This window comes from Dama dama, chromosome 3 (genome assembly GCF_033118175.1).
Source record: "Dama dama isolate Ldn47 chromosome 3, ASM3311817v1, whole genome shotgun sequence".
In the NCBI taxonomy this organism is placed as follows: domain Eukaryota; kingdom Metazoa; phylum Chordata; class Mammalia; order Artiodactyla; family Cervidae; genus Dama; species Dama dama.
In genome coordinates, this window is record NC_083683.1 from 43,906,528 (window position 1) to 43,931,866 (window position 25,339).

The 25,339-nt window shown below is 50.6% G+C and overlaps 2 protein-coding genes across 2 annotated transcripts; both read left to right on the forward strand.

Annotated features, from left to right (window-relative positions):
* The first annotated feature begins 547 nt into the window (after positions 1-547).
* LOC133041721 (keratin, type II cytoskeletal 75) lies at positions 548-10,295 on the forward strand. Its single transcript, XM_061122706.1, has 9 exons — positions 548-1,033; positions 1,568-1,782; positions 2,709-2,769; positions 3,122-3,217; positions 4,023-4,187; positions 6,121-6,246; positions 6,388-6,608; positions 8,164-8,198; positions 10,069-10,295. The coding sequence occupies exons 1-9, from the start codon at positions 548-550 to the stop codon at positions 10,293-10,295; spliced, it is 1,632 nt and encodes a 543-aa protein (XP_060978689.1).
* A 2,130-nt stretch (positions 10,296-12,425) lies between these two features.
* Positions 12,426-24,464, forward strand: LOC133041749 (keratin, type II cytoskeletal 5-like). Its single transcript, XM_061122712.1, has 9 exons — positions 12,426-12,905; positions 14,672-14,880; positions 17,475-17,535; positions 18,367-18,462; positions 20,695-20,859; positions 21,638-21,763; positions 22,217-22,437; positions 23,043-23,077; positions 24,262-24,464. Exons 1-9 carry the CDS (start codon positions 12,426-12,428, stop codon positions 24,462-24,464), a joined length of 1,596 nt encoding a protein of 531 aa, XP_060978695.1.
* Positions 24,465-25,339: the final 875 nt, after the last annotated feature.

The following is a 25,339-nucleotide window of genomic DNA, read 5'->3' on the forward strand; positions in this document are numbered from 1 at the left end:
GCTTGGGCCAGGGTTGGGGCTGGGAGTGGGGGCTCTGGGGGATAATTGCTGAGAAAGAGTTCAGCAGTAAGACGCACACCTAAGGGGTGAGAAGGAACAGGAAACAGTGAACCACAGTCACTGGGGCTGACACAAGATGTTTGCACAGGAGGGAGTTGGTCCCAGGGCTAAGAGAGGTTTGGAAATGAGGCAGTGTTTTCTGAGTCCATTTTATAATGCATGATTAGGACATGACTGAAGACAATTAACGTGCTTCTCATTCATCTGCTGATCAAGTTGCAACTGGAAAGGAGTTTCCATGTGGGGGAGGGATGCCAGGGAACAAGCGCGTGGCTTTTACGCCTTTTTCGGAGGGGAGCTGAGTGTGGGCTCAGGGTTGGTGGATGCCGAGAAGATGCCATCAGAGGCCTGCAGGAGCTTGCCCCGCCCCCCTCCCGGAGCCCATAAAAGCCCAGGGGGTCAGGGCACCCCAGACGCCCTGTCTTCTCCATCCCCCTCCACACATACCCACAGCAGGAGTGCTCCTCACCAGCCTCTCCCAGACACCATGTCCAGACAGTCCACTATCACCTTCCAGACCAGCAGCCGCAGGGGTTTCAGCACAGCCTCAGCCACCACCCCAGCCGCTGGCCGCTCTCGCTTCAGCTCCGTCTCCGTGACCCACTCCCCGGGGGGCAGCGGAGGACTTGGAAGGATCAGCGGTTTCGGCAGCCGTAGCCTCCACAACCTGGGGGGAACCAAGCGGGTCTCCATCAGTGGGTGTGGCAGCAACTTCCGAAGTGGCTTTGGTGGCAGGGCGAGCAGCGGGTTTGGGGTCAGCAGTGGATTCGGCTATGGGGGTGGAATTGGAGGGGGCCACGGGGGCTGCAGCTTCGCCATCTGTCCCCCTGGAGGCATCCAAGAGGTCACCGTCAACCAGAGTCTCCTGACTCCCCTCAACCTGCAAATTGACCCCAACATCCAACGGATGCGGAAAGAGGAGCGGGAGCAGATCAAGACCCTCAACAACAAGTTTGCCTCCTTCATCGACAAGGTGAGCTGGGAGCTGCATCTGGTCCATGGGGTTGGGTGCCAGGAACTCTTGGGGAGGCCCCAGTGCAGAGAGCAGCCATCACCCAACAGCCTCCCTGCGGGAAAGCACGTTCCCTCAGCAAGCATCCCCCAGGGGCAGAAGTATTTGCAGGTGGGGCCAGCTTGCCCCACAGGACTTGTGGGTATTTCCCTTTTTCTCCTTGGGAGCCATGCTGGCTGGTCCAGCCAACACAGAGGGAAATGTGAAGTTCTTAAGTTCCCTGAGAAAACCAACCTAACCCAGAGCAGGGGTGGTAGAGACACTCTAAGAATGGCAGCTCCCCATCAAGGAGCCACTACACTAGTTCTGTGGAGCCCCAGAGAATGTCAGGGTAACTTGATGGGCTTTTCCATTTCAACAGGAGTTGTCAGTTATATCATTGGCAGACAGGTGCCAGGTGAAAAGTACTTTTCCTCTCTTCTATATTCATTGGGGTGGTGTCTGGCTCTGCCTCCCCAGGTTCTCCAGAATTTATTCTCTTCTTCTCCCATCCAGGTGCGGTTCTTGGAGCAGCAGAACAAGGTCCTGGAGACCAAGTGGAGCCTCCTGCAGGAGCAGGGTACCAGGATTGTGAGGCAGAGCCTGGAGCCCTTCTTCGATGCCTACATCACCGACCTCCGGCGGCAGTTGGACAGCATCACCACCGAGCGAGGCAGGCTGGATGCTGAGCTGAGAACCATGCAGGATGTCGTGGAGGATTTCAAAGTCAGGTGAGAGTGACAGACCCTTCTGATTACACGCAGTCATCCACAAATGCCTCTCTATGAGGGCCAGAGGAGAGCAAATGAGCAGAGGCCCGTATCGGAGAGGTTTGGACTTGCAGTCATCATCTCATGAGAAGAAGATAGCAAGGTATGGGGTAACAAAGGGACTCTCATCTCATGCATCACTACCAACAAGAAACCTACTCTTATCTGAGTCCATGACTGCAAAGGGACATCTGTGTCATCTAAGAAAACATTCTAGCTCTGAAAGCAATATTTTACAGTTTGTTTATTATTTAACTACACTGGACATGGGCTCTATTATTGAGATGTCTGCATTGCTAAGGTGTACCCTAGAGTATGAACCAGGCAATCCGATCCTCCTGAGGGAGTCAATTTTGACTTGCCATCACCCAGGCTGCAGTAGGTGAGGTATCCAACAGAAAAGATGGTCCTCGCCAACCCCTTAGGTGGCTCACCCTTGGTTTCTGTTTTAAAGCAACACCTACTTACTAAAAAAAAAAAAAAAACACACACTATTTAAATGGCTGCCCTGAGGTTCAGTGAAAATACATCAAAATCGACCAAAACAGTGTCCTGAACAAAGTTTATCACACAGTTCCAGCAGGCACTTAAGACAGCTAAAATTTTTTAAAGATTGGAACTGTGCATCTCTAAGAGGATGGAGTTGCATAAATATGTTTTACTGTCCCTGTCAGCTCCATGCCCACCTTCCAGTCTTACAAAAGTAAAAAAGGGAAAAGAAACTGTCAGAAGAAATTATTCTCCTTTTATAGGGGGAGAAATAGAGGTTAAGTGAATCACCTGAAGTCACACAGAGGTCTCTTGCTACACAAATAGTCCACCTCAGCCTGAGAAGAGTTCAATCAAGCCCTTACTCACCGCTCGCCCCCTCTCCTCTGTGCTTACAGGTATGAGGACGAAATTAACAAGCGCACGGCTGCTGAGAATGAGTTTGTGGCTCTAAAGAAGGTGGGTGGAAATGTCTCTCAAAGGAGAAGATTCAAAACCGAATCTGGGAGTGTGGGGTGACAGACCCTTGAGCCACCCAAGAAAAGTGACTTCAGCCCTTAGAATATCTAGAGAACTCAAATCTGCCCAAATTCTGCCTACATGTTTATGGCCCCAATGACCTTGCTTGTCTTCTGTTAGCCCAGGAGACTAAAGCCACAATTGCCCAGCAATTGCCCATCCCCAATCCTAAACCCCAGATACAGAGTTTGCTAAAATCCAAGCTAGAAGGGCCAGGGAGTCTGCCCAGCTTCTCTGGGGCTTGTTGCCTGGGGCCAGGGTCTCAGAGGAGCATCTTGTGCTGTCTTTTCAGGATGTGGATGCTGCCTACTTGAACAAGGTGGACCTGGAGGCCAAGGCCAACTCTCTGACCGATGAGATCAACTTCCTCCAGATGTTCTTTGAGGCGGTAAGATCCTGCACATGTGTTTGTCCCTCCTGTGTCTAAAGCCTGACAAGAAAAGGATGGTGCAGAGTGTTATCCGTATAGTGTCTCTCCCTGGGATGGAGGGTTTGAGAGGCCACGGAGATTGGGAAGAACTGCTTGAAATCCTGCTACACTTAACCCCACCCCAGCTCTGGGTCTTCTCCCTGCCATCCCATGGCCGAGCAAGGAGCAACTGTTGATTCCTAAACTCCCATGTCACTGGGTAACATTCCCAAGGAACCAAGACCCATCTCTCTCTTTACTGTCTCAGAGAAGTCAGAAGGCAAGCTGCCCCTCAGCCCATTGGTCAGGGTGCTTCCTGGCCCCTGAAGATACCTCTTTCTGGGCATCTCCACTCTGATGGCAGACACCTGGGCCTGTGGAAGGGAACAGACAGGTAGAGAACAATGAAGTCACACTGTGTTTGCGGGGGGGCGGGGCGGTCCTAAAAATCACCCCATCCTGAAGAAACCTTTAATGCTGGCATATGAATCACATATGTCATATTCAATGTGATCTAATTTGGATTCAGAGAACACTTGCTCATCCTTAATATTCAGGGAAAAAGCACAGAGGGGAGACTTGAGAATGGATGTTAGGGACACACTCCCATTCCACTGATTTATGACCCAGAAACTCCTCAGGGGTCGGCTGGCATAGCAAGAGCTGGGCACTCCTTGATGGGGATGCCAAAGAAGGATTCCTGACTTAGATGGGTGGTCAATTGTGTAATTTCAAGACCCCTTCTTTTTTTGCGGTGGTGACACTGAGTTAACTGGCTCTGCAGGAATTGTGTCACATGCAGACACGGGTCAGCGACACATCCGTGGTCCTGTCCATGGACAACAACCGCAGCCTGGACCTGGACAGCATCATTGCCGAGGTCAGAGCTCAGTATGAGGAGATCGCCAACCGCAGCCGGGCTGAGGCTGAGTCCTGGTACCAGACCAAGGTGAGCATGGGCACCTCCGTGATAGGCTGCGGGTCTAGTGTTCTCTGAAGCCTTAGATCATTGTTTAACTACAAGCCACAAGCCTCAGGAGTCATGTGAGCATTCCCATTTCTTTCAACTTGGCAGAAGTGTCTTGGAGGCTGTGAAAACTTAGCTTGAAATGCATGTGGAAATCCCAACACACACACACACTGATAAGTGGTCAGGCAATGCTGGGTGCTCAGAAGGACAGCCACAGTCCCCCCACCACTTGCCAACTGACCGGGGGCTGGATGAGACTCAAACAACCAAGAAATGCTCATAAAACTGTTTCCAAAGGGCTTGTTTATTTATAGAGCTCCTACTATATGCCAAGCAGGATTACAAAGTTGTAAATGAACAAAGTACAAAAGGAATCCAAGGTCTGGGAGGCCATGAGATGAATGAACACTCAAAGAAGGGGAAAAGCATTAATAAAACACTTCCAAGAAGAGGTGGGCTTTAGTTTACTTTGGAAGTGGCGAGGGACAAAAGATTGCCAAGGAGCAGGGAAGGCTTGAAAGGCTGAGCAAGCAGTTTGGGAGGCAGAAATGAGCAGTTTGCCAAACAAGAGAGCTTGCCCTGGGAAGAAGGAGGTTGGCATGACTGCAGAGAACTATTGTCCAAAGGTGCAGATGGCCAGAAGGTTTGGTTTTGGAGGGGTAGAGCAGCCTGAATGGTCCAACCCATGAGATCAGTTATCGGCCAAATGCAGATGTTTTTCCAGGGCAGCTGCTCACCTACAAGCTGGCTGTCATCCCTTGCCTTGGTCTTTGCACTGCCTTAGTCCCTGCCACTGCAAGTGGTAGAAGAGAAGCAGATGTCAGGTGCCAGGGGTACAAGGGTGGAGGTAGCTCCTTGGTAGTGAGTGGAAGTGGGATGCACTTAACTCCAAGTGGGGTAGTTGCAAAGTGTAGTGTTGGCGAAGACTGTTGTTGCCTTTAACCATGTGTGTCCAGAAACGAAGAAGCCAAACCATTCAGCACTTTCTAAATTGGACAGCTCTTCACTCAGGCAGGGGCTCTTCTTCCATTGGGCAAGGTGTGAGTTTCCTCCAGTCTGCTGGAGGACACAGGGTGCATTTATTTCTCCTAAATGATGGTGTCCTAGACTCGCACCATTAGACAGAGAGCCACCTAAGATGGAGGATTCTGTTACAAAGTCTTCAGAACGGGGTCCTCTATAGCCTGAGCTCCTTCCAATGGTGTTTCTCTGCAGTGCCTCCATTTCCCTAGCACTGGCATCAGGAGGGCCACCAAACTTCATGGTCACAGTTGATCTTTGACATATGCCCCATGACCAAGAACTCCCTAAGGACAGTGCCAAATCATCTCTCACTCCTTGTGCTCTGCATACTCTGGGGACTTCACGTACAGTCTGTTTCTCTTGTCTGGAATGTTCTCCCCTGAGCTGGTCAATCCTTCCCAGCCTTCAGTGTCCAGCTTGAATATCTCCATCTCTAGAGGGACTTTCCTGCCCATTCCCCACTCCATCCCTCACTTCCATATCTAAGTCAGATTCCTGTATCATAGCCCCATAGGACTCAGCTTACTTCCTAAGGGACACTCGTCTCAATTTGAAGCTATAAATTCAATAATATGCAGGCTGGTAAGGAATGGAAAAAACCATGAGCTTTACTGATAACTGCTGGTATCAAATGCCAGCCTGGTTCAATTATTTTCCATCTCAAAGGAAAAAAAAAACTGTAGGCAGGAGTCTGATTATGCTCTTCATGGTATTCCCAGAGTCCAGGACATGCCTGGTGAGTAGATGTGGTCAAGAAACAAGCAAGGGGATGGGTGAATGATGAGTGCATGGATGGGCTTGCTCAGAGCACCAAGGGCCAGGCTGGGCATGCAGGTAGTGCCCAGGCCAGAGTTTGATGGGTTGACTGACTCTCCTCTGGTTCTGTCAGTATGAGGAGCTCCAGGTCACAGCTGGCCGGCACGGCGATGATCTCCGCAACACCAAACAAGAGATCTCTGAGACGAATCGGATGATCCAGAGGCTGAGAGCTGAGATTGACAACATCAAGAAGCAGGTACATTCTGGCAGGACCCAGAGCTCCCCACACACTTACGTCTTCTGGGTCATTCTGCCTCATTTACAGGCCTCCTACCCAAGAAGCACCAGATTTCCAGAGGTTATCAGTAAGGTTCATGGCTTCCTCCTTTCCTTATAGTGTGCCAGCCTGCAAACAGCCATCGCCGACGCGGAACAGCGTGGGGAGCTGGCCCTCAAGGATGCACGGGCCAAGCTGGTGGACCTGGAGGAGGCCCTGCAAAAGTCCAAGCAGGACATGGCCCGGCTGCTGCGCGAGTACCAAGAGCTCATGAACATCAAACTGGCCCTGGACGTGGAGATTGCCACCTACAGGAAGCTGCTGGAGGGCGAGGAGTGCAGGTGAGGGCAGATCACCCATCCCAGCAGCCTGGGCTTTCCTAGGGGTTCAGGTTGGACATGACTGAAGGGACTTAGCATGCCTGCATACATGCAGGTTGATACAGGCCCTTCCTTGCCTGGAAAAGGGAGCAAAAGGCTGGTAGAACTGGACTCTGACAAAGAATACAGGTGCAGTTTCTTTCCAGGGAAATCATAATCAGCAATCCCAAATTTGAGGTGCAACTGCTTTTAGCACCCCATAGAAATCTAGAAGCTGATTTGATCTAGGTAAAATAAAATCAAAGGAGAAATTAGGTCACACAATGGGTCTGGATATGTAGTATGAAAGACTCTGAATTGAGAATAAATTGTCCTAGGATTTGGGCCAAGAGGTCTACCACTAGCTAGCTACATAAGCTTAGGAAATTCAGCATCATCCTCCCACCAACGCTCCCCACCCCAGCTTGCTATGTCTTTAGTGATGGCCAGGTCACATGATCCCCAAAGCCCGCTGGGTCCTTTGTACTCTGCCAGTTACCAGTCGTGTGACCAGCTGTGTGATTTCTCCAGTCCTCATCTGTAAAATGGGACAACCAGAGCTTCTATCATCTATGTTATTAAAAGGGCTTAAGTGAGGGACTACCAGTGAAGCTCTCAGAACAATGGATGAGGCATGGCAAATGGTTAGCTCCCTCTCATTTTAACGGCCCAAGATGTGGGCTTTGGAGTCAAATTAATTTGACCTCAAATCCAGCTTTGTGATCATGAGCAAGTTAGTTAACCTCTCTGATCTTCAATTTCCCCATCTGTAAAACCGAGATTGTAATACCTACTTAGGGGTTATTGAGAGAATTAAGTGGCATAATGTGGGTAATAGGTAGTAGCCCTTTTCAAGGGCTAGGTCTACATTTAAAATGAATGCCACTTCTGTCCTCAAGATGCTAAAGCAAAACTACTCTAGTTGCTACAACAAGGCTAGACCAATGATTGCTATTGTTACATTTATGACTCAGACTCCTCTCCACACCTGTAATAACCTCAGTAACCTGACAATAGGCCATTGTTGAAAGAGCGATCTTCTTGTTCAATGACAGCCCTGCCTTTCCAGCTGACGCTAACATATGATTCGCTTTAATTTCAATTTTCTTTTTTTTAATTTTTTTCCCATTTATTTTTATTAGTTGGAGGCTAATTACTTTGCAATATTGTAGTGGTTTTTGCCATACATTGACATGAATCAGCCATGGATTTACATGTGTTCCCCATCCCGATCCCCCTTCCTGCTTCCCTCTCCATCCCATCCCATCCCTCTGGGTCTTCCCAGTGGGTTTACACCAAAGATTCTGAGATTACAGATTTGATTCCTATGAACCCCAATTCTGCATTATTTAATTTGTTAGATTATTATTTTTAATACTACTGGTATTTAAATAATTTCAACCTCCATTACTTCTGCAATAAAAATAATTGAAGGCTTTCTCAGTGAATTGAAAACAATTGCACAAATGTCATTTCAAATGACCACAAACTGCTGGACATCACAGTAACCTTCCTTCTCCCCCCTCCTCCCCATCAGGCTGAGTGGAGAGGGCGTTTCTCCAGTTAATATCTGTGAGTATGACATCCTCTTGTGTCATCTGGAGTGTATGTGGCTGGGGACTGGGGAGATGGTGGGCATGCCGGAGGGTGCCAGGGATGTATGGGGCATTGGAGGGGATCCCACCGATGGGAGGTTCATTTTGAGAAGGTTTGAGATTCTGAGTTTCTATTAGGAGAGACCTTAAAGTCACCGACCTTACCTCTTTGCAATTGGGAGGGCACCACAAGGGAGTAATGGGAAGTTTGCTCTCATCCTTCTACATGGGTTGCAGGATCCTCAGGCCACACCTTCCCCTGCCCAGACTGGATCACACTAGAGAGATCTTGTCTGCTCTCAGGCTTTGGAGAGAGCCTTCATGCTGGGCACTAGGGCATTGCCAGTTAGGCAGCCTCTTCCAGAACAGTCTGGGAGAAGCCCCACGGCTTGGTTTAATTCTATGGAGTGTAACACAGAAACCTACCAAGGGTTTCAAGGCAGTGAGAGTTCCAAGAGACCCGGCAGTTGGGTGCTGCTCCCCAGAAGCAGGAGAGGCATTCATTAGCAAGCTTGAACAGCCTGCACTGGTAAGCACAGAAGTCACCATTTACAGAGCTCGGTGCTGGCATCGTGAGGCCAAAAGACGATTCTTACAACTTACACTTTACAAGGGAGTTCAGTTTTCTTGACACCTTAGCGACTGATGATATTAACCAATGACTCAATAAGGCAGATCCCTCTGAACCACCCAGAGGTCCTCCTTCCCTAACGTCCTTGTCCAGTGGCTCCAGAGACCCTCAAAGCTAATTTGGGGACTGGATGGCATAACCTCTAAAGTTTCCTTTCTTGAAAGCACCTAAAATCTATGCTTATTTCCTAGAGTTGCCGTAACATAGGACCACAAACTGGGTGGTGAGAAACAACAGAAATGTGCTGTCTCATGGCTCTGGAGGCTAGAGATTACAAACGGAGGGGTCAGCAGGGCCATGTGTCCCTAAAACCTGTAGGGAGGACCCTCCTTGCCTCTTCCTGGCTTCTGGTGGTGGCTGTCCAGCCTTGGTGTTCCTTGCCTCATTCCAGCCTCTGTCTCTCTGATCGTGTGGCCATTTCCCTGTGTGTCTGTCTTCACTTGGACATCTTCCCTCTTCTTAAAAGGACACTAGTCATAATGGACTAGGGCCCACCTTAATGATTTTATCTTAACCTGATTACATCTACAAGGTCCTATTTCCAAGTAAAGACACTTTACAGGTATTCGGCACATTTTGGGGAGCATACAATTCATTCCATAACAGAGTCTATATTTTATTTCAGCTTTCCTTCAGAAGAGCCCAAAGTAAGGTACTAGATGTTTAAGATGATGGGTGGTTTGAAAGTTAGGGAAAGAGCAGTTCAGGAGGAGAAAAGGGACAGAGTTAGCCAGCCAGTGGGTCATCTGTCACTTGGCCTATCGAGAATACTCCAGCCCTGCCTTGGGATTCAGAGAGCGTGGACTGGAGGACACAAAGGGAAATGTATCCACACCCAGCTGTGAGCTTCCAGAAGGAAGGGAGACACCAGGGCCAGGGGGAGGTGGGGACAGAACAGCAGGAGAATCAAAGGGAAGGCAGGTGGGTACAAGAACTTCCCAGAGGATGGGCATCCCAGTAAGTTCTGGAAGGAGAAGAGAGGCGCCAAGTAGCAGAGGAGAAGCAGGAAGCCACTTGGACCAGGAGGACACCTGATGCTATGGTGCAGATAAAACTAGGCTGAGCCATGGGACAGTGACCTCACTAAGTGGGCAAGAAAACTGGAAAGAGGCAAACCACCCAGCTCCACCCCATGGATTTCAGGGAGCTGTCCATGATGCCCCAGGTGTCTTCTCTCCTGCCCTTGGTTCTGACCACGTCTTCTCTCTTCCGGCAGCTGTGGTCACCTCCACCGTCTCCAGTGGCTACGGAGGTGGCAGTGGTATTGGCAGTGGAAGCCTGGGCCTCGGTGGGGGTAGCGGCTACTCCTTCACGACCAGTGGTGGGCACAGCCTGGGCGGCTCCAGCTTCAGCAGCAGCAGCAGCCGGGGCCTCGGGGGCAGCGGCTCCAGCGTCAAGTTTGTCTCCACCACGTCCTCCAGACGGAAGAGCTACAAGCACTGAACGCAGTTACCCTGCTCCCTCACTCCTACCCTGAAGCCAGCTCCGCCCGCTCACCTGGCCTGTCTGCACTTGTCCCTGCTCACCTCGATGCTTTCCCTTGTCTCCCCTCCTCTAGGTCCACCTGTGCTGCCAGGAAGCCTGGCATCCTGTCTAAATCCCATTCCCCAGCCTAAGCCAGCCTCCGCCCTCCCTCGGTCCCCAGACTGCTCCTAGTACCCACTCTGTGCCAAACCCGCTCTCTTACAAAATTCACTGTCAGATTGCCTTTCAGAGACTCCCCATCAGCTCTGCCTCCCTCCTCCCTTCCTCCAGATGCAGTCTGTATCTCCCACGCCATCTCAGTGTCAGCCCACCTGTCTCACGATGCTTACGAGCTGCCTGCTGGATGAGAGTGAAGCCTTTCTCTCTTTCCTGCCAGGATCGTGTCTATTAAATGCATGTATAATGTGTCTGGTGTCCAGCCCTCTGTTTGGAACAGTGATGGAGCTCAGAGTGATCCTTCTCCCCATCCAAACCTCCTCTCAGCGTGGGGTCCTGGCACAGGGAGGGCTCAGCGCATCTGACCTCCCTCCCTTTCCCTCAGAGCTAAGAAGACTGGGCTGAGAAGATGGGAGGGGCAGGAGGGCCAAGCACTGGCCAGATTCCCTCCCTCCCTCCTGCTGCCCACTCCCCGCCTCCTCCTGTCAGGAAGCCTTCTTTGAGAAGCCCAAGCCCCTGGGTGGAAGCTCTGCTCAGGCTCCCTTGTCTGTATGTCATGCAGGGCGATGCCCTCCTCTCCCCAAACCAGACTGAGTTCTGAGGACGCTGACGTAGGGTGGTCAGCCCAGCCCTCTGCCAGCAAAGGGTCGATTGTTTCCTGACAGCTTCCAACTTGCAGATGTGAGCAGGAAAATAACAGACCAGGAGAGGAGTTAAAAGTCAGCCTTGGGGGCAATGCTTTCACCCAACAGAAGGGCCATTTAGGCCCATAATTGCAGGCAGCTCCCACACTCCTGAGTTTGGACAGCCTCTGGATGCCTCTCATCAGATCTCAGCCCCTGGCTGACCCCAGAGTTGGGGTAGCCTGAGTGGGCTTGGAGGAATGGGATCAGTGCTCAGGACCACACCCGTGGGCTCTGGGAACCAGGGATCTCAAACACAGCTGTCCAGGGTGAAGGAGCAGGAAGTTAAATGGAAGGGAAGGAAGGGGCCATGAACTAGGATGAGAAAAGATGAGTGTAAAACCAGGGGCTAAAATTTGGAAGGTCTGGAGGGAGAGGATGGAAGGAAGGAGAGAAATGACACTGAGAATATGTCCCTGGTCCTCGGGGTGACCACGAGATGAGACCCTGGGATGAGGGGCAGAGGGCACAGGAATTTGGAGTGAAATCCTGAATTTGCTCCTTCCCTCAAACTAGCCACCTCGCCATTGATATAAGGAATAGTGATGCAGAGCTGGTGACCTGCAGTCAGACCGCTGGGTCCTAAGTCTCTGAACTACTCTATACCTCAATTGCTTCATGTGCAAAACAAGAATAATAAGAGCTACCCTCTTCCTGCTGTGTGAAGTTTAAATGAGAAACAGGTGTAAAGCACTACTTATAATCGCTGCTCCATAAATACTGGCAATTATTATTCTTGTCGTCCAACCTTACAATGAGAATCAAAAAACTTAATGCTTATAACTGACCTGCACATGGTCTGGCACAGATGAAATCCTCAATAAAAAAAAAAATGTTTCCCTCATAAGTGACCATAACGAGAAGGCCATAATCAAGTGTATGTGTTCAGAGTCCAAGACTCAAGAAAAGAGGAGGAGAAGGGAAGTCGTGGGAATATCTGCAGTGTGTGGCTGAGAATGCGGGATTATCTGGGGGGGCTTGGGACCCAGGCCTGCCCCAAGTCCAAATTCCCAGGCCTGGTCCTGCCCTGGGTGGGGTGTTCCCTGTGATGATGAGTGGTGCAGGAAGATGGGTCGTGGCCAGACATACCATTGAGATGAACTCAACAGAGTGGTCTTTGATCTTCTCTGGCCAAGCCCAGTTCTCAAAAGGGATAAAAGTCAAGGAGAGTTGTGGAGAGCTAGACTTGGAAGGCTGCTCATCCCTGTGACAGTTTCACTCCTCTGACCCACTGACACCGGCTCCCACCATGACCCAACGATCCTCTATCACCATCAAGTCAGGAGGCTCTCGGAACTTCAGTGCTTCCTCAGCCAACCTCCTCTCAGGCTGCCGGCCCAGCTTCAGTTCCATCTCCATGATCCAGAGTGGGAAGAGTTTCGGGGGTGGCTTCGGAGGTGGCTTTGGAACCAGGAGCCTCCATAGCTTTGGGGGTAACAAGAGAATCTCCATCAGCAGTGGCTACCGCTCTAACCGAACCAGCTTTGGGGGTGCTGGCTATGGGCTGGGTCTTGGGAGCATAGGGTGCAGAGTGGGAGGAGTTGGCAGTGGCTATGGGTTTGGAGGTGGGATGATGTCTGGCGCTGGAGGTATCCATGAGGTCACCATCAACCAGAGCCTCCTGACTCCCCTTCACCTGGAGATCGATCCGTCCCTCCAGCGGGTGCGAAAGGAGGAGAAGGAGCAGATCAAGACCCTTAACAACAAGTTCGCCTCCTTCATCGACAAGGTGAGAGGGCGACGGGGTCCCCACCAGGAAAGCAGGTGGCACCCAGGAGTATCTCAGCTTTCTGTTCTTTTCTGAGGTCCTGGGGGTCAGGGGTGTGGAGGAAGTGATTTCCCACCTTGTTGAGATGAGAAAAATGTCCATCTTTGGGCACTAGAGCTGTCTGACCCACTGCGAGAATGTTGCTCTTTTGATGGATAGCCGTGAACTTGGCTTAAAATTAGACAGCAAAAGGGATTGGTTCAGAGAGCAGAGGATCAAGAAATGGAAGGTTACAAGTTCAGCTCACAGAAGTGGGCTGAGGTCACTTTTCCCTGCCAGTTAATAGGGGCAAGTCCTGTGGCAGCCTCACTATTGTTTTGATTGGCAAGGGATGCACTCAGGGTTTCAGACTTTCCTCTTGGTGAGAGGAAAGTTGTGATGTCAGCCCTGAATCTCCCCTGCTATTGGCCTGGAACCCTAGGGCTTTCCCCAGTTCTGGGGAAAGAAACAGTCCAGTGTGCACTATTGCCAGTTCACACTAGAACTGATTGCTTTCATCTGGGAAGAACCATCCCAAGAATCTAGATCATTCAGGCTCCAATCCTGGCATCTGAAAGAAAGTGCTAAACTGAGGGGCAACCAGCTCCTATGTCAGCTCTCCCGCTGGGAGAATCCCTAACTTCTCAGGCCTCAGTTGGGTTGAACAGATGGACTCCAAGGTCCTCTTGCAGGTCTAACAGGCTATGAAATGCCTTATTATGTGGACTCAGACCTTTGAATGCATAAACCTAACCTGCTGAAGCCTTTATCACTCATGTCCTCCACTTGACGTGATGCTTGCACCAACAGATGTGAGATTTACAGGAGCCCGGTTCTGAGGGGAAGGATGTGGGCCCTGATTTTCTACAGTTCATCTGGAGGGGTCTTGGGGAATGAGGGGATATGGCTGGGGAGGACTGGAGCCAGGAAAATGGAACTGGGAGTGGGATGCATTTGTTAAAGAGCGTCTGTAGGGACACTGCCAATTCCAAAGTCTTGGAGGCTCTGTTCCTTCATTCTCTGAGGCTGTGTGTTGCTCCAACTGCTCTCAACAGAGGGACTGGTTTAGAGAAAAAGATTTTGCTTGTTCCCAAGGCTGTCTTCCAGCCTGAGGAGCTGTTGAGTGCAATTCAGGAAAACCAGATTAGTAGCACAAGACCACAGGAGCCTGAGATCTGAGAGAAGAGAGACAAGAAGGAGTTTGTCCAAGGCTACATAGCTCATGAGGGACATGGCTGAAATTGTATCCAGATCCCCCTAAGGTGACTCCAGAGTGATCTACTCCAGCAATCCTGGATTGTGGTGGCAACTGAGTCCAGATTCTAGATCTAGAGAAATCATGTTGAAAGCAAATGGGTGAATTTTCTGCCAAGAACCTCTTGCCCATTATTATTAGGGAACCAAAGATCTCACTCAGTAACATGGTGGAGTGTTCTTTTCTTCAGGTATCACACATCAGCATAGTTTGATGTATTCAGATGGTTTTCTGGCCCTCTGGCCCTCCTGCCTACTCTTACCTCCAAACCCAGCTACTAGCCAGTCTCCCAGCCCCATTGCACCAACGTGGGCTTGGCTATTTACATCCCAGGCTCCTGCCCACCTAAGAACAAGGAGGAGGAGCCTGCCACCTGGACTCTGAGATCTTGCAGGGCTCCCCCTACACTGTCGGGGGTCCTGTATCCCAGAGCCCTCTGTGAGGCAATGGCTGTAAAGACATGCTCATGGGTTCTCACCTCTGGTGGCGGCAGGTGCGGTTCCTGGAGCAGCAGAACAAGGTCCTGGAGACCAAATGGAGCCTCCTGCAGGAGCATAAAGCAACCAGGGCCAATCTCGAGCCCATGTTTGAAGGCTACATCAATAACCTGAGGCGGCAGCTGGACAGCCTTGGGGGAGAGCGCTCGAGGCTGGAGGTGGAGCTGAAGAGCATGCAGGAAGTGGTGGAGGACTTCAAGAACAAGTGAGTGGTAGCTCAGCCCTGAGGCTCCGGGGGAGGCCCTGGGCTCTCCTGAAGTGCCCAAGCCAATGGGGAATAGAGCACACACTCAGGGCACAGAGGTGGACCCAGGAAAAGAACTGGGCTCTTAGGGACTTCCCTAGGGGTCCAGTGGTTAAGACTACATGCTCCCAGTGCAGGGGGCAGGGGTTCGATCCCTGATGGGAAACTAAGGTCTTGCATGCCACACGTGCACTGTGCAGCCAAAAAAAAAAAAAAAAGAATGTTGAGGTTTTGGGGAGGGGCTGGGCTTAGAAATGATAACTCATATGGGTACGCAGAGCATGATACACACAACCCTGCAAACTCTGGAGATGAGGAAAGTGAGGCTCTGAGATAGCAACTGACCCATCCAAGGTTATACAAGTACCAACGCATTAGTGATGAACTGAACCCATAGAATCTCATGCTCACATTTGTTCAACTCAATCTGATTGCTGACTTACACGACGTTCACATATCCACCCCAACCTTGGCCAAGGCTTGGGTATGAAGAACAAGGAGGTATATCTACTGCCTTTTCCCTGGAACCACACACACACCCTGCTAAACATAAAGGTATGCTCATATCTAAAGATACAAATAATTGCTTATTTTTATGGTTTTAATTTAGTTTTAATGTTTGTTCTTGGGCCAAACAAATCGGTTTTTGTTACCATTTGTATAAGGTAATGAGAGCCCAGATTTTAGAGTTGCTCTAACATGGTAACCACAGCCATATGAGACAATTTAAATTAAAATTAAATTTAATTTAAAATTCAGGCCCTCAATGACACTAGCCACATTTCAAATGCTCAGTCACCACATATGACTAATGGGTCCCATAACACATGCAGGTATAGAGCATTTCTATCAAGGCAAAAGTTCTGCCAAACAGTGCTAGAGAACCTAGTCAGATTGACAATTATTTTTCTTTAAGACTTTAAAAAATATTTACTTATTTATTTATTTATTTGGCTCCATCAGGTCTTAGTTGAGGCATATGGAATCTAGTTCCCCAGCCAGGGATTGAACCTGGATCCCTCCACACTGAGAGTGTAGAATCTTAGCCACTAGACCACTAGTGAAATTCTCAGATTTACATTCTTGGCTCAATCATTTACTGACTCAATACCTAAAGAAAGTGAAACTCTCTAAGTCCTAGTTCTTTTGTCTGTTAAAGGGGATATTAATAGTACCCACCTCATAGTGAGACTAGGAATATTAAGGCAACACTTGCTTGTAAAGTACTCAATAGGGTAGCCAGTGCCAGGTACATAGTAAGCTGTTAACACATGTTAGCTATTTTTATTATATTGACGATTAAGTATAATGTATGTAGTGATGCAAACATAGACAAGACAAGCAAGTGCTGACAGACAATTTATAATTTCATGCAAATATGGGATAACAGTATTTCAATCCAAGAAGGCTTCCAGGAGGAAAAGACAAAAAACTCAAGGTTGCGGAGAAAAGATGCACATTGAAGGGATATGGGGGATCTGTTGGAGAGTGTGCTAATGATTAAAGGACAGCAATGTTTCTGTGGTAGGTGTCTAAGAGGCCTGTGCAGGACCACTTGAGGCTTGCCCTCTGGCAGACGGACTGTGAACTGGGAAACAGAGAAAGACAATTGCGTGGAGTTGTGTGAAGCAAAGATGATCATGTTTAATGAAAAGACAATTTTAGGAAACAATAAGGAAAATCAGATTCGTTTTCCCAGAGAACTTGGAAGAAGGCACAGTACTGAAGATTCTATAGACAAAAGGTGCAATAGAAAAGTGGGGGAGAGTCTGATGGTATCCATCCTGGGGGTTAGTAAATAGCTAACAACAAGCTGACTCATGGTTGGGAAAGAGCCTCTGAGAGGTTAAGGGACCTGCCCTGGGTTATTCAGCCAATAGGGAGAAGGGATGAAGCCCCCTCCGCAGCCCAGCCTCCGAGAGGGTGGGATTGGCTGATGCTTAAGAGGTGGAATGGGGAATGTTAGCTAGAGCAGACTTGAGACTTCCTTCCCAGAGATCAGTGAGGTGAGGGGGGCTAGGGAGAGTGGGGTTGCTGCTCAGGGGCAAATTGAAGATGAGAAAACTTGGTGGAGGGGACAAAAGGGAGGTTTCTTATTAGCCTAAAGACTCTGCTTCCCAGGCAGCGGGTCAGCAGCTAAGAACAGAACAGTGAGACAACATAAGCATGCTGTGGGGTGCAGGCGCTGGCCTAGGCCCAGACTGCCCCCCTCTACTGTTCTCTGTCCCTCCCCTTGGCTTAGGCGAGACTGTGGGGTAAAAGGAAGCATCATGCCCCTTCATGGGGCCTCTGAGAATACAACTGTGAGAAAGACCTCAGAAAGAATGGGGGGCAGTTCTGTTTTGTGTTGTTTTGAGTTTGGATTTTGTTTGGACAGGGGTGGTTGTGTGATGGATTTGGGGTTAGGTAGTACGTGAAATAGGAGAGCAACACTTCAGCAGTGCATTTTCCAAGTCTGCTCTGGATTCCCACCTACATCCCCCACCCCTCCCCGCACTGGACCTCACTCCTAGAAGCCCCGCTCTGAACATCCATCCACTTCCTTCTCCCCACAGGTACGAAGAGGAAATAAACAGGCGCACAGCAGCTGAGAACGAGTTTGTAGTGCTCAAGAAGGTGAGGAGACAGGGGTGCTCTGATCTGACTCCGGGCCCAGGGAGCCCCTCCCAGGAGTGACAGCTGCCACATAAGTCTGCAGTCCTGTATAAAAGGCTTTATTTAGTTTGCATAACCAATCTTGGAAGCACATATTACTTTAGAAGTGAGAAAACTCAGGTTCGTGGAGGTTAAATAAGTTGCCCCAGGTTACCCAGATAACCAGAAGCGAGTCAGGATCCAGGACACCCAAGTCCGAGCTATAAATCTTAACACCAGTGCCCTCCCCAATGTGGATCTCATGCAGGGAAAGGAGAAGCAGAACAGGCCCTGTGCTGAGCTGAGTCTGTGAGACCTCAAGTCAGGCTCAAGAATGGGCATAGGACGGCGGGGGCCAGCTCCAGAAACTGTGGACCTTTCTGCTCAGTGTGGATGGGCAGAAGGAGGGGGAGATCCAGCCCTGGAGCTAATCTGGAGAGGCAGGAAGAACAGGAGCAGCAATGCGGAAAGGGGACGAAGGGACATAGTGCAAGGAGCAGGGAAGCCTCAGGGAGAAGGTGAGGCCACAGGCAGTTAGAGGCCCAAGGGCCCAGGATGATTCAGGTTGTCCTCACCGCATGGAGGTGACATGAGAGGTTTTTCCACATAGCACCAGCTGATGAGCAGATGGGCGATCCCCAAGAACCTGGTCCACATGCAGTTTGGATCCCCCTGTAAGTTCCACTCTATCCATAGCCTGGGAGAGAGAAACGCTCTTGTCCCTGGGAGCTGAAGTCCTCCAACCTAACTCACAGAGGGGCCGGCTAACCCCAGAAGGGTGGGACTCAGAGTGACTGCATGTTCTGTGCTCAGGATGTGGATGCTGCCTACATGAACAAAGTGGAACTGGAGGCCAAGGTGGAAGCCTTAATGGACGAGATCAACTTCCTGAGGTCTTTCTATGAAGCGGTAAGCAGGGCCAGGGGCTCCCCCCAGAAGAGCTGGAGGCTGGGGGCTGCAGCTGAGCACAGAGGCTGCTGGCCCCTTCCCTGGTCTCCCCTCTGCTCCTCACCCGATGCCTGAGTTGAAATTGATGGAGTAGATGTTGCTTCCCCTTCCAAGGGAGAATGTGAGTTTTCCCAGGGCAGCTGGTGGGTCAGATAAGGTGAGAAATTTGAGAATCTTCTGTTGGTCAGACAAAAGAGCTGCCTGTCAGTAAATTACTTGCAGTTTCCATAGAATGATCTGAGCAACCCAGCTCACCCAGCCCAGTTCAGATTTACCTGTTACTTTTCCTATGGCAACTGCAGGATGATGCAATTATGCAGATCAAGTGGTAACTAGTGAGCCCTCAGGTGCTTCTAGAAGCACACAAAATAATTAACTGGCTCCCCTGAAGAGGCATTTTGCTGTGTGCCTCTATAAGCCCAACGCTGAGCTCAAGGCTGCAGGATACAGCGCTGGGCAAATGCAATCAAGACTCTAAGTTCTTGGAGCTTCCAGGAGATGGGTAGCATGGAGAGAATCAAATAACTTCGCCATTTCAGGGGTGATGGAGAAACGCACAACAGGGAGCAGAGGCAGGCAGATGGTGGGTAATAACCTGAAGGACTGAGGATCCAGAAATGCCGGAAGGAGGCCCATGTGGCCGGTGGAGAATGAGTGAGGGGGAGCAGCCGAGATGAGGTTAGTGATGTGGAGGTAGGGATGCAGCGTGCAGTGTGCATCGCAAGTAGGCCTGGTGACAACAGGTGATCCGCTCACGGGGTTGCACGTGTGTGATGCCCAACACTATCTGGTCATGTTCCAGGAGCAGGAACATGGGCTCTGGGTCTTCAGGCGGCTTCAATGACCACCCACTTGGGGGCAAAAAATAAAACCCCATAATTTCCTCTGCTTATATTCACTTCAATGCTGAAAACCATGGTGATGTTGGCTCCCAATGCTGAGCAGCAATCCTGTGAGCTGAGACTCCCCCAGCTAGGTCAGCTATCAGGAAAAACTATTTTGGAAAAGCAAATTGCAACCCAATAGCAACAAAATAATAACTTCTTGAAGCAGGAAATGCGTGAACCCATTGTTAATAAAGAAAGGAATTAACAATTAATTAACAATTGATACTATTGCTTACAGATTTGGGCTTTGGATCAGTGATGCTTAAATTTTTACAGTTCATTAGAATCTCCTAAAAATCTTGTGAGAACACCAATTCTGATTCAGTATGATGATACTGCTAGTCTGAGGATCACATTTTGGGAACCACTGTTTTAGATGATTCTGTAAAGTCATCATTAACAAATTACTTGTGGATTTTCTGCTTCAAAACCCATCTTATACAAGTGTTACTTGTTCCATCATGCCTGACTCTTTGCAACTCCATGGCCATAGCCCACCAGGCTCCTCTGTCCATGGAATTCTCCAGGCAAGAATACTGGAGTGGGTAGCTATTCCCTTCTCCAGAGAATATTCCCAACCCAGGGATTAAACCCAGGTCTCCTGCCTTGCAGGAGGATTCTTTACCATCCGAGCCACCAGGGAAGCCCCATACAAACAAACATGAATGTATTTAACGCTCACAGAAATCATGGGAGGCAGTAGTAGGACTAGTCTCTCTGAGGCTCAGAGGTGCCATCTAACCTGCTTGGCAGATCCTAGGCTTGAATTTTTCAGATCTTTCTGCTGTTTCCAGGTGGTTTCCGTTTCCCTTCCCTGAGGCGCAGGGATGGAGCAAGGTTAGGAAATGGGGCCGGGACAGCACAGCTTTCCGGCTCTTTCTGACTCAGCTTTCTTTCCCAAGATAATTACTTTATTTGGAATGAAAGCTTGCATTTCCTCAGAACATGAGACATCGCCGAACTGACAGGTTAAAACAAGGTGCGTGCCCTTGACAGCGGGAGTGACTTCTAGAGAATCTTGGCTACAGTTACCTGAGCTGCTGCTCCTTCCATGCAGATACAGACCAGGTGTTAACCTGGTGACCTGCCTACTGTCCCCCCAGCCCTTTCAGGCTTCAATAGACTGTTCCATCCTGTGGTGCGCGGGAGGCCCTCAGTGCCAGTGTCTGTTCTGGGGTGCTGGGCACAGTCTCCCAACACACACGCACAAGCGCACACATGTACACACAACACACCTGCATGTTCACACACACACAAGCATGCAAACACACCCAACTTCATCTTTCCCATATGGGCCTCCTCGCAGGAGCTGGCACAGCTTCATGCCCAGATCTCTGAGACTTCCGTGGTCCTGTCCATGGACAACAACCGCAAGCTAGACCTGGACAGCATCATCTCTGAGGTCAAGGCCCAATACGAGGACATCGCCAACCGCAGCCGGGCCGAGGCTGAGTCCTGGTACCAGATCAAGGTGAGGTGTCAAGGTCAATTTCATGAAACAGTCTCAGAGAACTGAGATTTCAAAGGTAGATTTGATAAGAGCCTTGTCCTCCCAGTCTGACAGGCTTGGAGGGATCTGAATTCAGCTTGGGGCTCACTCTATCAGAGCACTCCTCAGGCAGCCTCGTGAGGACCTGGGGGAACAGCCAGACAAAGGCAAGAGGTGGTCAGTCCTTCCCCGAGGAGGATGAACACCACTCTGATGCCTTGCAGAGGAGAAGCAAGGGACAGCTGGACAGTACCAGCCACTAGTACCAGTAGGTACAAGAGAGGGAGGGTGGGAGCAAGAGGTAGGTTTAGCTTCCTGCATCCAGAGATGAGAGGTAGAAATAGCTGGGGCTGAGAAGCTGAGCAAAGGCTGGTTAGGGGTTACCCAAAGACATTTTCCAGATTGGAGCTGAGGAGTCCCTGGGGATACAAGACCTGGTGCCAGGAAAAACAAATATGAATGAGCTTTAAAATTAGAAAGTGACAAGCACCCCCGAATGATGCTGAGTTTGTGGGGGTGAGACACCTGAACATGAAGACGAAGGACCAAAGCTGGGATATAAGAAGGTCCACCTGTGGAGTGGAGACTTTGGATATGGAGAGTGAGGGGCAGAGCCAAGAGACAGTGCAATGGATTTGATGGAGACAGCTGCGTGCAAAGGGAGGTGCCTCTAAGCATTGTCTCAGAAGCCCTGTTGGGCCCTGGGAAGCCACCACTTTCTGGCCTCACCACCCCTTCTCCTCCTTTTCCTTACCCCCAGTACGAGGAGCTGCAGCGGTCTGCCGGCCGGCACGGGGAAGACCTCCGCTCCACCAGGATGGAGATCTCTGAGTTGAACCGGGTGATACAGAGACTGCGCTCTGAGATTGAAAACGTGAAGAAGCAGGTAGGGCTGAGCAACCACTGGCCATCTCATCCATTCCCCTGCCTCAGCCCATGCAGAGAGTTCTCCACAGATGAGTGGTTGTCCCGAAATATAAACTTGTAGTCTTCTGCCCCCACCAGGAAGGCCAGGACCTTCTTTCTGAGATCTGTCCAACATCAATTCCTCTTGGAAAGATGCTGTCCTCTGGAGGCATACATGGCAAAACTGATTCACTTTACTTACCCACAATTCAGAGAGGTTCATATTGAATGGGACCCTGAAAACCATTCTCCATCCTAAGTCGCAAAGTATCCAAGGAGAACATAGATTAATCTTATTTTTAAAGACGATGATACTCCAACCTCCTTTGCATGAAATCCATTTCAGGAAATTCTTTCACATTTTTAACCTAAAGCCCATATCTTCCATCCTTCCTTGTGGACAATTTCATAAATTCCTGTGTCCTCCTGGCAGTGTTCCACACTCCAGGCTGCCATCGCCGACGCTGAGCAGCGTGGGGAGCTGGCCCTCAAGGATGCCAAGCACAAGCTGGCTGAGCTGGAGGAGGCCCTGCAGAAGGCCAAGCAGGACATGGCACGCCAGCTGCGTGAATATCAGGAGTTGATGAATGTCAAGCTGGCCCTGGACATTGAGATAGCCACCTACAGGAAGCTGCTGGAGGGCGAGGAGTGCAGGTGGGCAAGCTCCTCCTCCTCCCGTGGTTCAGATAGATGCCCCCAGAGCACTGTAGCAATGCCACAGCGGCCAAGATCCCACACAGGGTCAGGCCCCAAATAGACATGCTCAGAATAGAAACAGACTTAAAACTCAGATGATCTCCTGAGGCATCCTGAAGTCATTCCCAGAGCTCCAATGGGACCCAGAGCAGGGGCCAGGATAGATGGTGTCAGGAGGAGGTGGTCCATGACTACCTGGAAGGCCATTTGCAGGACTGTTTCTGCCCAGGCCCTGTGATCAATGAGGCCACACTCAGGACGAGGCGAGGCTCAGGGGCTCTGTGTTTGCCCAGAGAGGCCTACCATCTGACTGTCCCTCCCGACATAGTGAGCACGAGTCTGTCTCCCCATTTCGCCATATATTTGGATTTGATCTCTCTTCTAATGTCCCCTCCCAGAGCCACACCAGCTTCCTAGAGCTAAAAGTGTGACCAAAAGTCTTGTTCAGCACAGTGCCGAGAGCACAGCCAGCTCTCTGTGCTGCTAGCTTTAAATACAAAGAACCCAGGGTTCTCTAACTTCTCAGCAAATGAAATACGTCTTTCTCTCCCCTCCTGCAACAGACTCACTGGAGAAGGTGTCGGGCCCGTGAATATCTGTGAGTAAATGTCTTGGGATGACAGAAAAGTGGGAGATAAAACAGAAGCTAACAGCATCATTTTTGGTGAACAGATAGTGAACGAGCAGGGGCAGGGATATCATTAAGATTCTCTGAGAGGCTCTGTGGAGACCCCTTTCTTCTTTGGCCCTTCCTCCCAGTAGGATCAAGAGAGGTTCATGGTGGAATCACAAATCCACTCCACCCAAATCCCCGAGGACCTCAGTTATGGGACAGGACTACTCACAAAGCAATGGGTCCCTCATACAAACACCTGATTTTTCAGCTAGTTCTGGCAGAAATTCAAGCTAACAAGAGGCTATTAAAAAGCTAAAGACCTGTGTTGAAAACTGAAGCAAATTAACTGAACAAGAAAGCAGAGAGGCTTGCCCTCAGGTCCCAGGAAGACGCCAGGGGGATTCATTCTGCAGAAGGACCCAGCAGGCTCCAGCAGCATCGATGGAGTGTGGAGGCCCGGACATGGGATGTAGAGTTCCCTGGGCCCTCATGGGTCCAGCCCTGGGAGGGAGGCTGGAAAACCAGGATGAGGGAGGGCTGGAAACTAGTGAGTTAAAGGAACAGGGATGCCTCGCCTGGAGAATCAGACACTGAGAGGGAAGGTTGAAGAGGCATCTCCAAATGCTCCACAGGCTGCGGGGAGCTACACTCCAAGGCCGTGAGCTCCCCATTGCAGAAGGGATTTGAACAGAAGCAAAAGGATTGCCTCTCAGGGAGGCAGTAAGGGGATTCCAGTCTGGGGAAGGTTCACCTGGATCGCCTTCGGGCCCTGCCCATCTGGGAACCTGTGATGCCCGCACAATAGCTGGGGCCTCCTGTCTCACCCAGTGGGAAAGCCCCGGGTAGAGAGGAGGGACGAACACAGCCCAGGGGCCCCAAGCTTTACTCTCTGGCAGGTGTGACCTTGGGCCTGCCACTTGGTGTCTTTGCACCTGTTTCTTCCCCTGAAAAATAGGGGTATCACAGTAAGGGCATCCTCTCAGGCCTGTCGAGGAGACCTCGGTGGTCACAGCTGGGCAAGCTATGAAAATTGCCATGTCCTGTGTTCGCTGAGGCAGCAGATGATGGGGACCGTGAGGCTCCCTGGGGAGCCTGTGGGAGGGAGGCGCCTGGGCACAAGACCCAGGGACGAGGCTGACAGTATGCCCTGTACCTTCTTTGCACAGCCGTGGTCTCCTCCTCTGGGGGCTCGGGCTACAGCGGGGGCGGCGGCCTCTGCGTGACCGGGGGTGGCTATGGCTTCGGCAGCAGCGGCTTCGGCAGCAGCGGCGGCAGCTTCAGCTCCACCAGCGGCCGCGGCATGAGCGGCACCAGCTCCAGCATGCGCATCATCTCCAAGACCTCATCCAGCAAGAGTTACAGGAGCTAAAGGGCCCCCCGCCCTGCTGCCTCCCCTCTAAGGCCCCCAGCCCCCAGGCCTAAGACCTGCTGCTTTGCTGACCCCCATGCACTGAATCACAAGAGGCACCGGGAGCAGGGAAGTAGCCTGTGAATCCCCAGCTCACCTGTTCATCCCTCTGCCTCCAAATAAGTTCCCGCAAAGGTACCCCACTTGCTCCTCATCCCAGGGCCCTCCAGGGCCCACAGGCATCCATTCCAGCTGCCATATGCCAAGATCTGAGCTGGGGCATTCCTTCAGGAGCTCCCTCCTGTCTGACCCAGATCCCCAGCAGCCACAATCCTTTCTGGGGTTGCTTAGAGCTGACCTTGTACCCCCAGAGACGCTGAGTGCAGTCCAGGCCTGCATTTCCCACCATAGACAGAACACTTCTCCTGCTTCCGGTGCCTGCCTATCCCCTCAAATTGCTTCAATAAAAATGTCACCGAGCTGTCTAGGCCTTGACTGAGTCTGTGTCCTATGCCACACTCAGAGGACGACCTCAGAAATGGAGTTCTCTGGGAGCAGGTTCTATCTACCCACAGGGTTTACTCCAGGGCAGAATGAGAATCCACTCCCCCAGACATCATGCAACAGGACCTCCACCCACTTCTGCCTCTTGCCATCGCCCAGAGTCTCTTGTTACACCCCTTACCTCCCCAAGCCCCAGGCTTCCGTCGCTAGCGCTCCAGGACCCAAGCCAAGACAATGCAAAAGGCACCAGTGTGAAGTGTCACAGTTAGACTAAGAATTGCCAAGCACAAGAATGTTTGAGTTCAGTCTCCTAATCCAGAGGTGAGGAAGCCAAGAAACAGAGAGGATACAATGCATACTAACAGTAGATCCCTGAGTCCTAACCCAGGCCG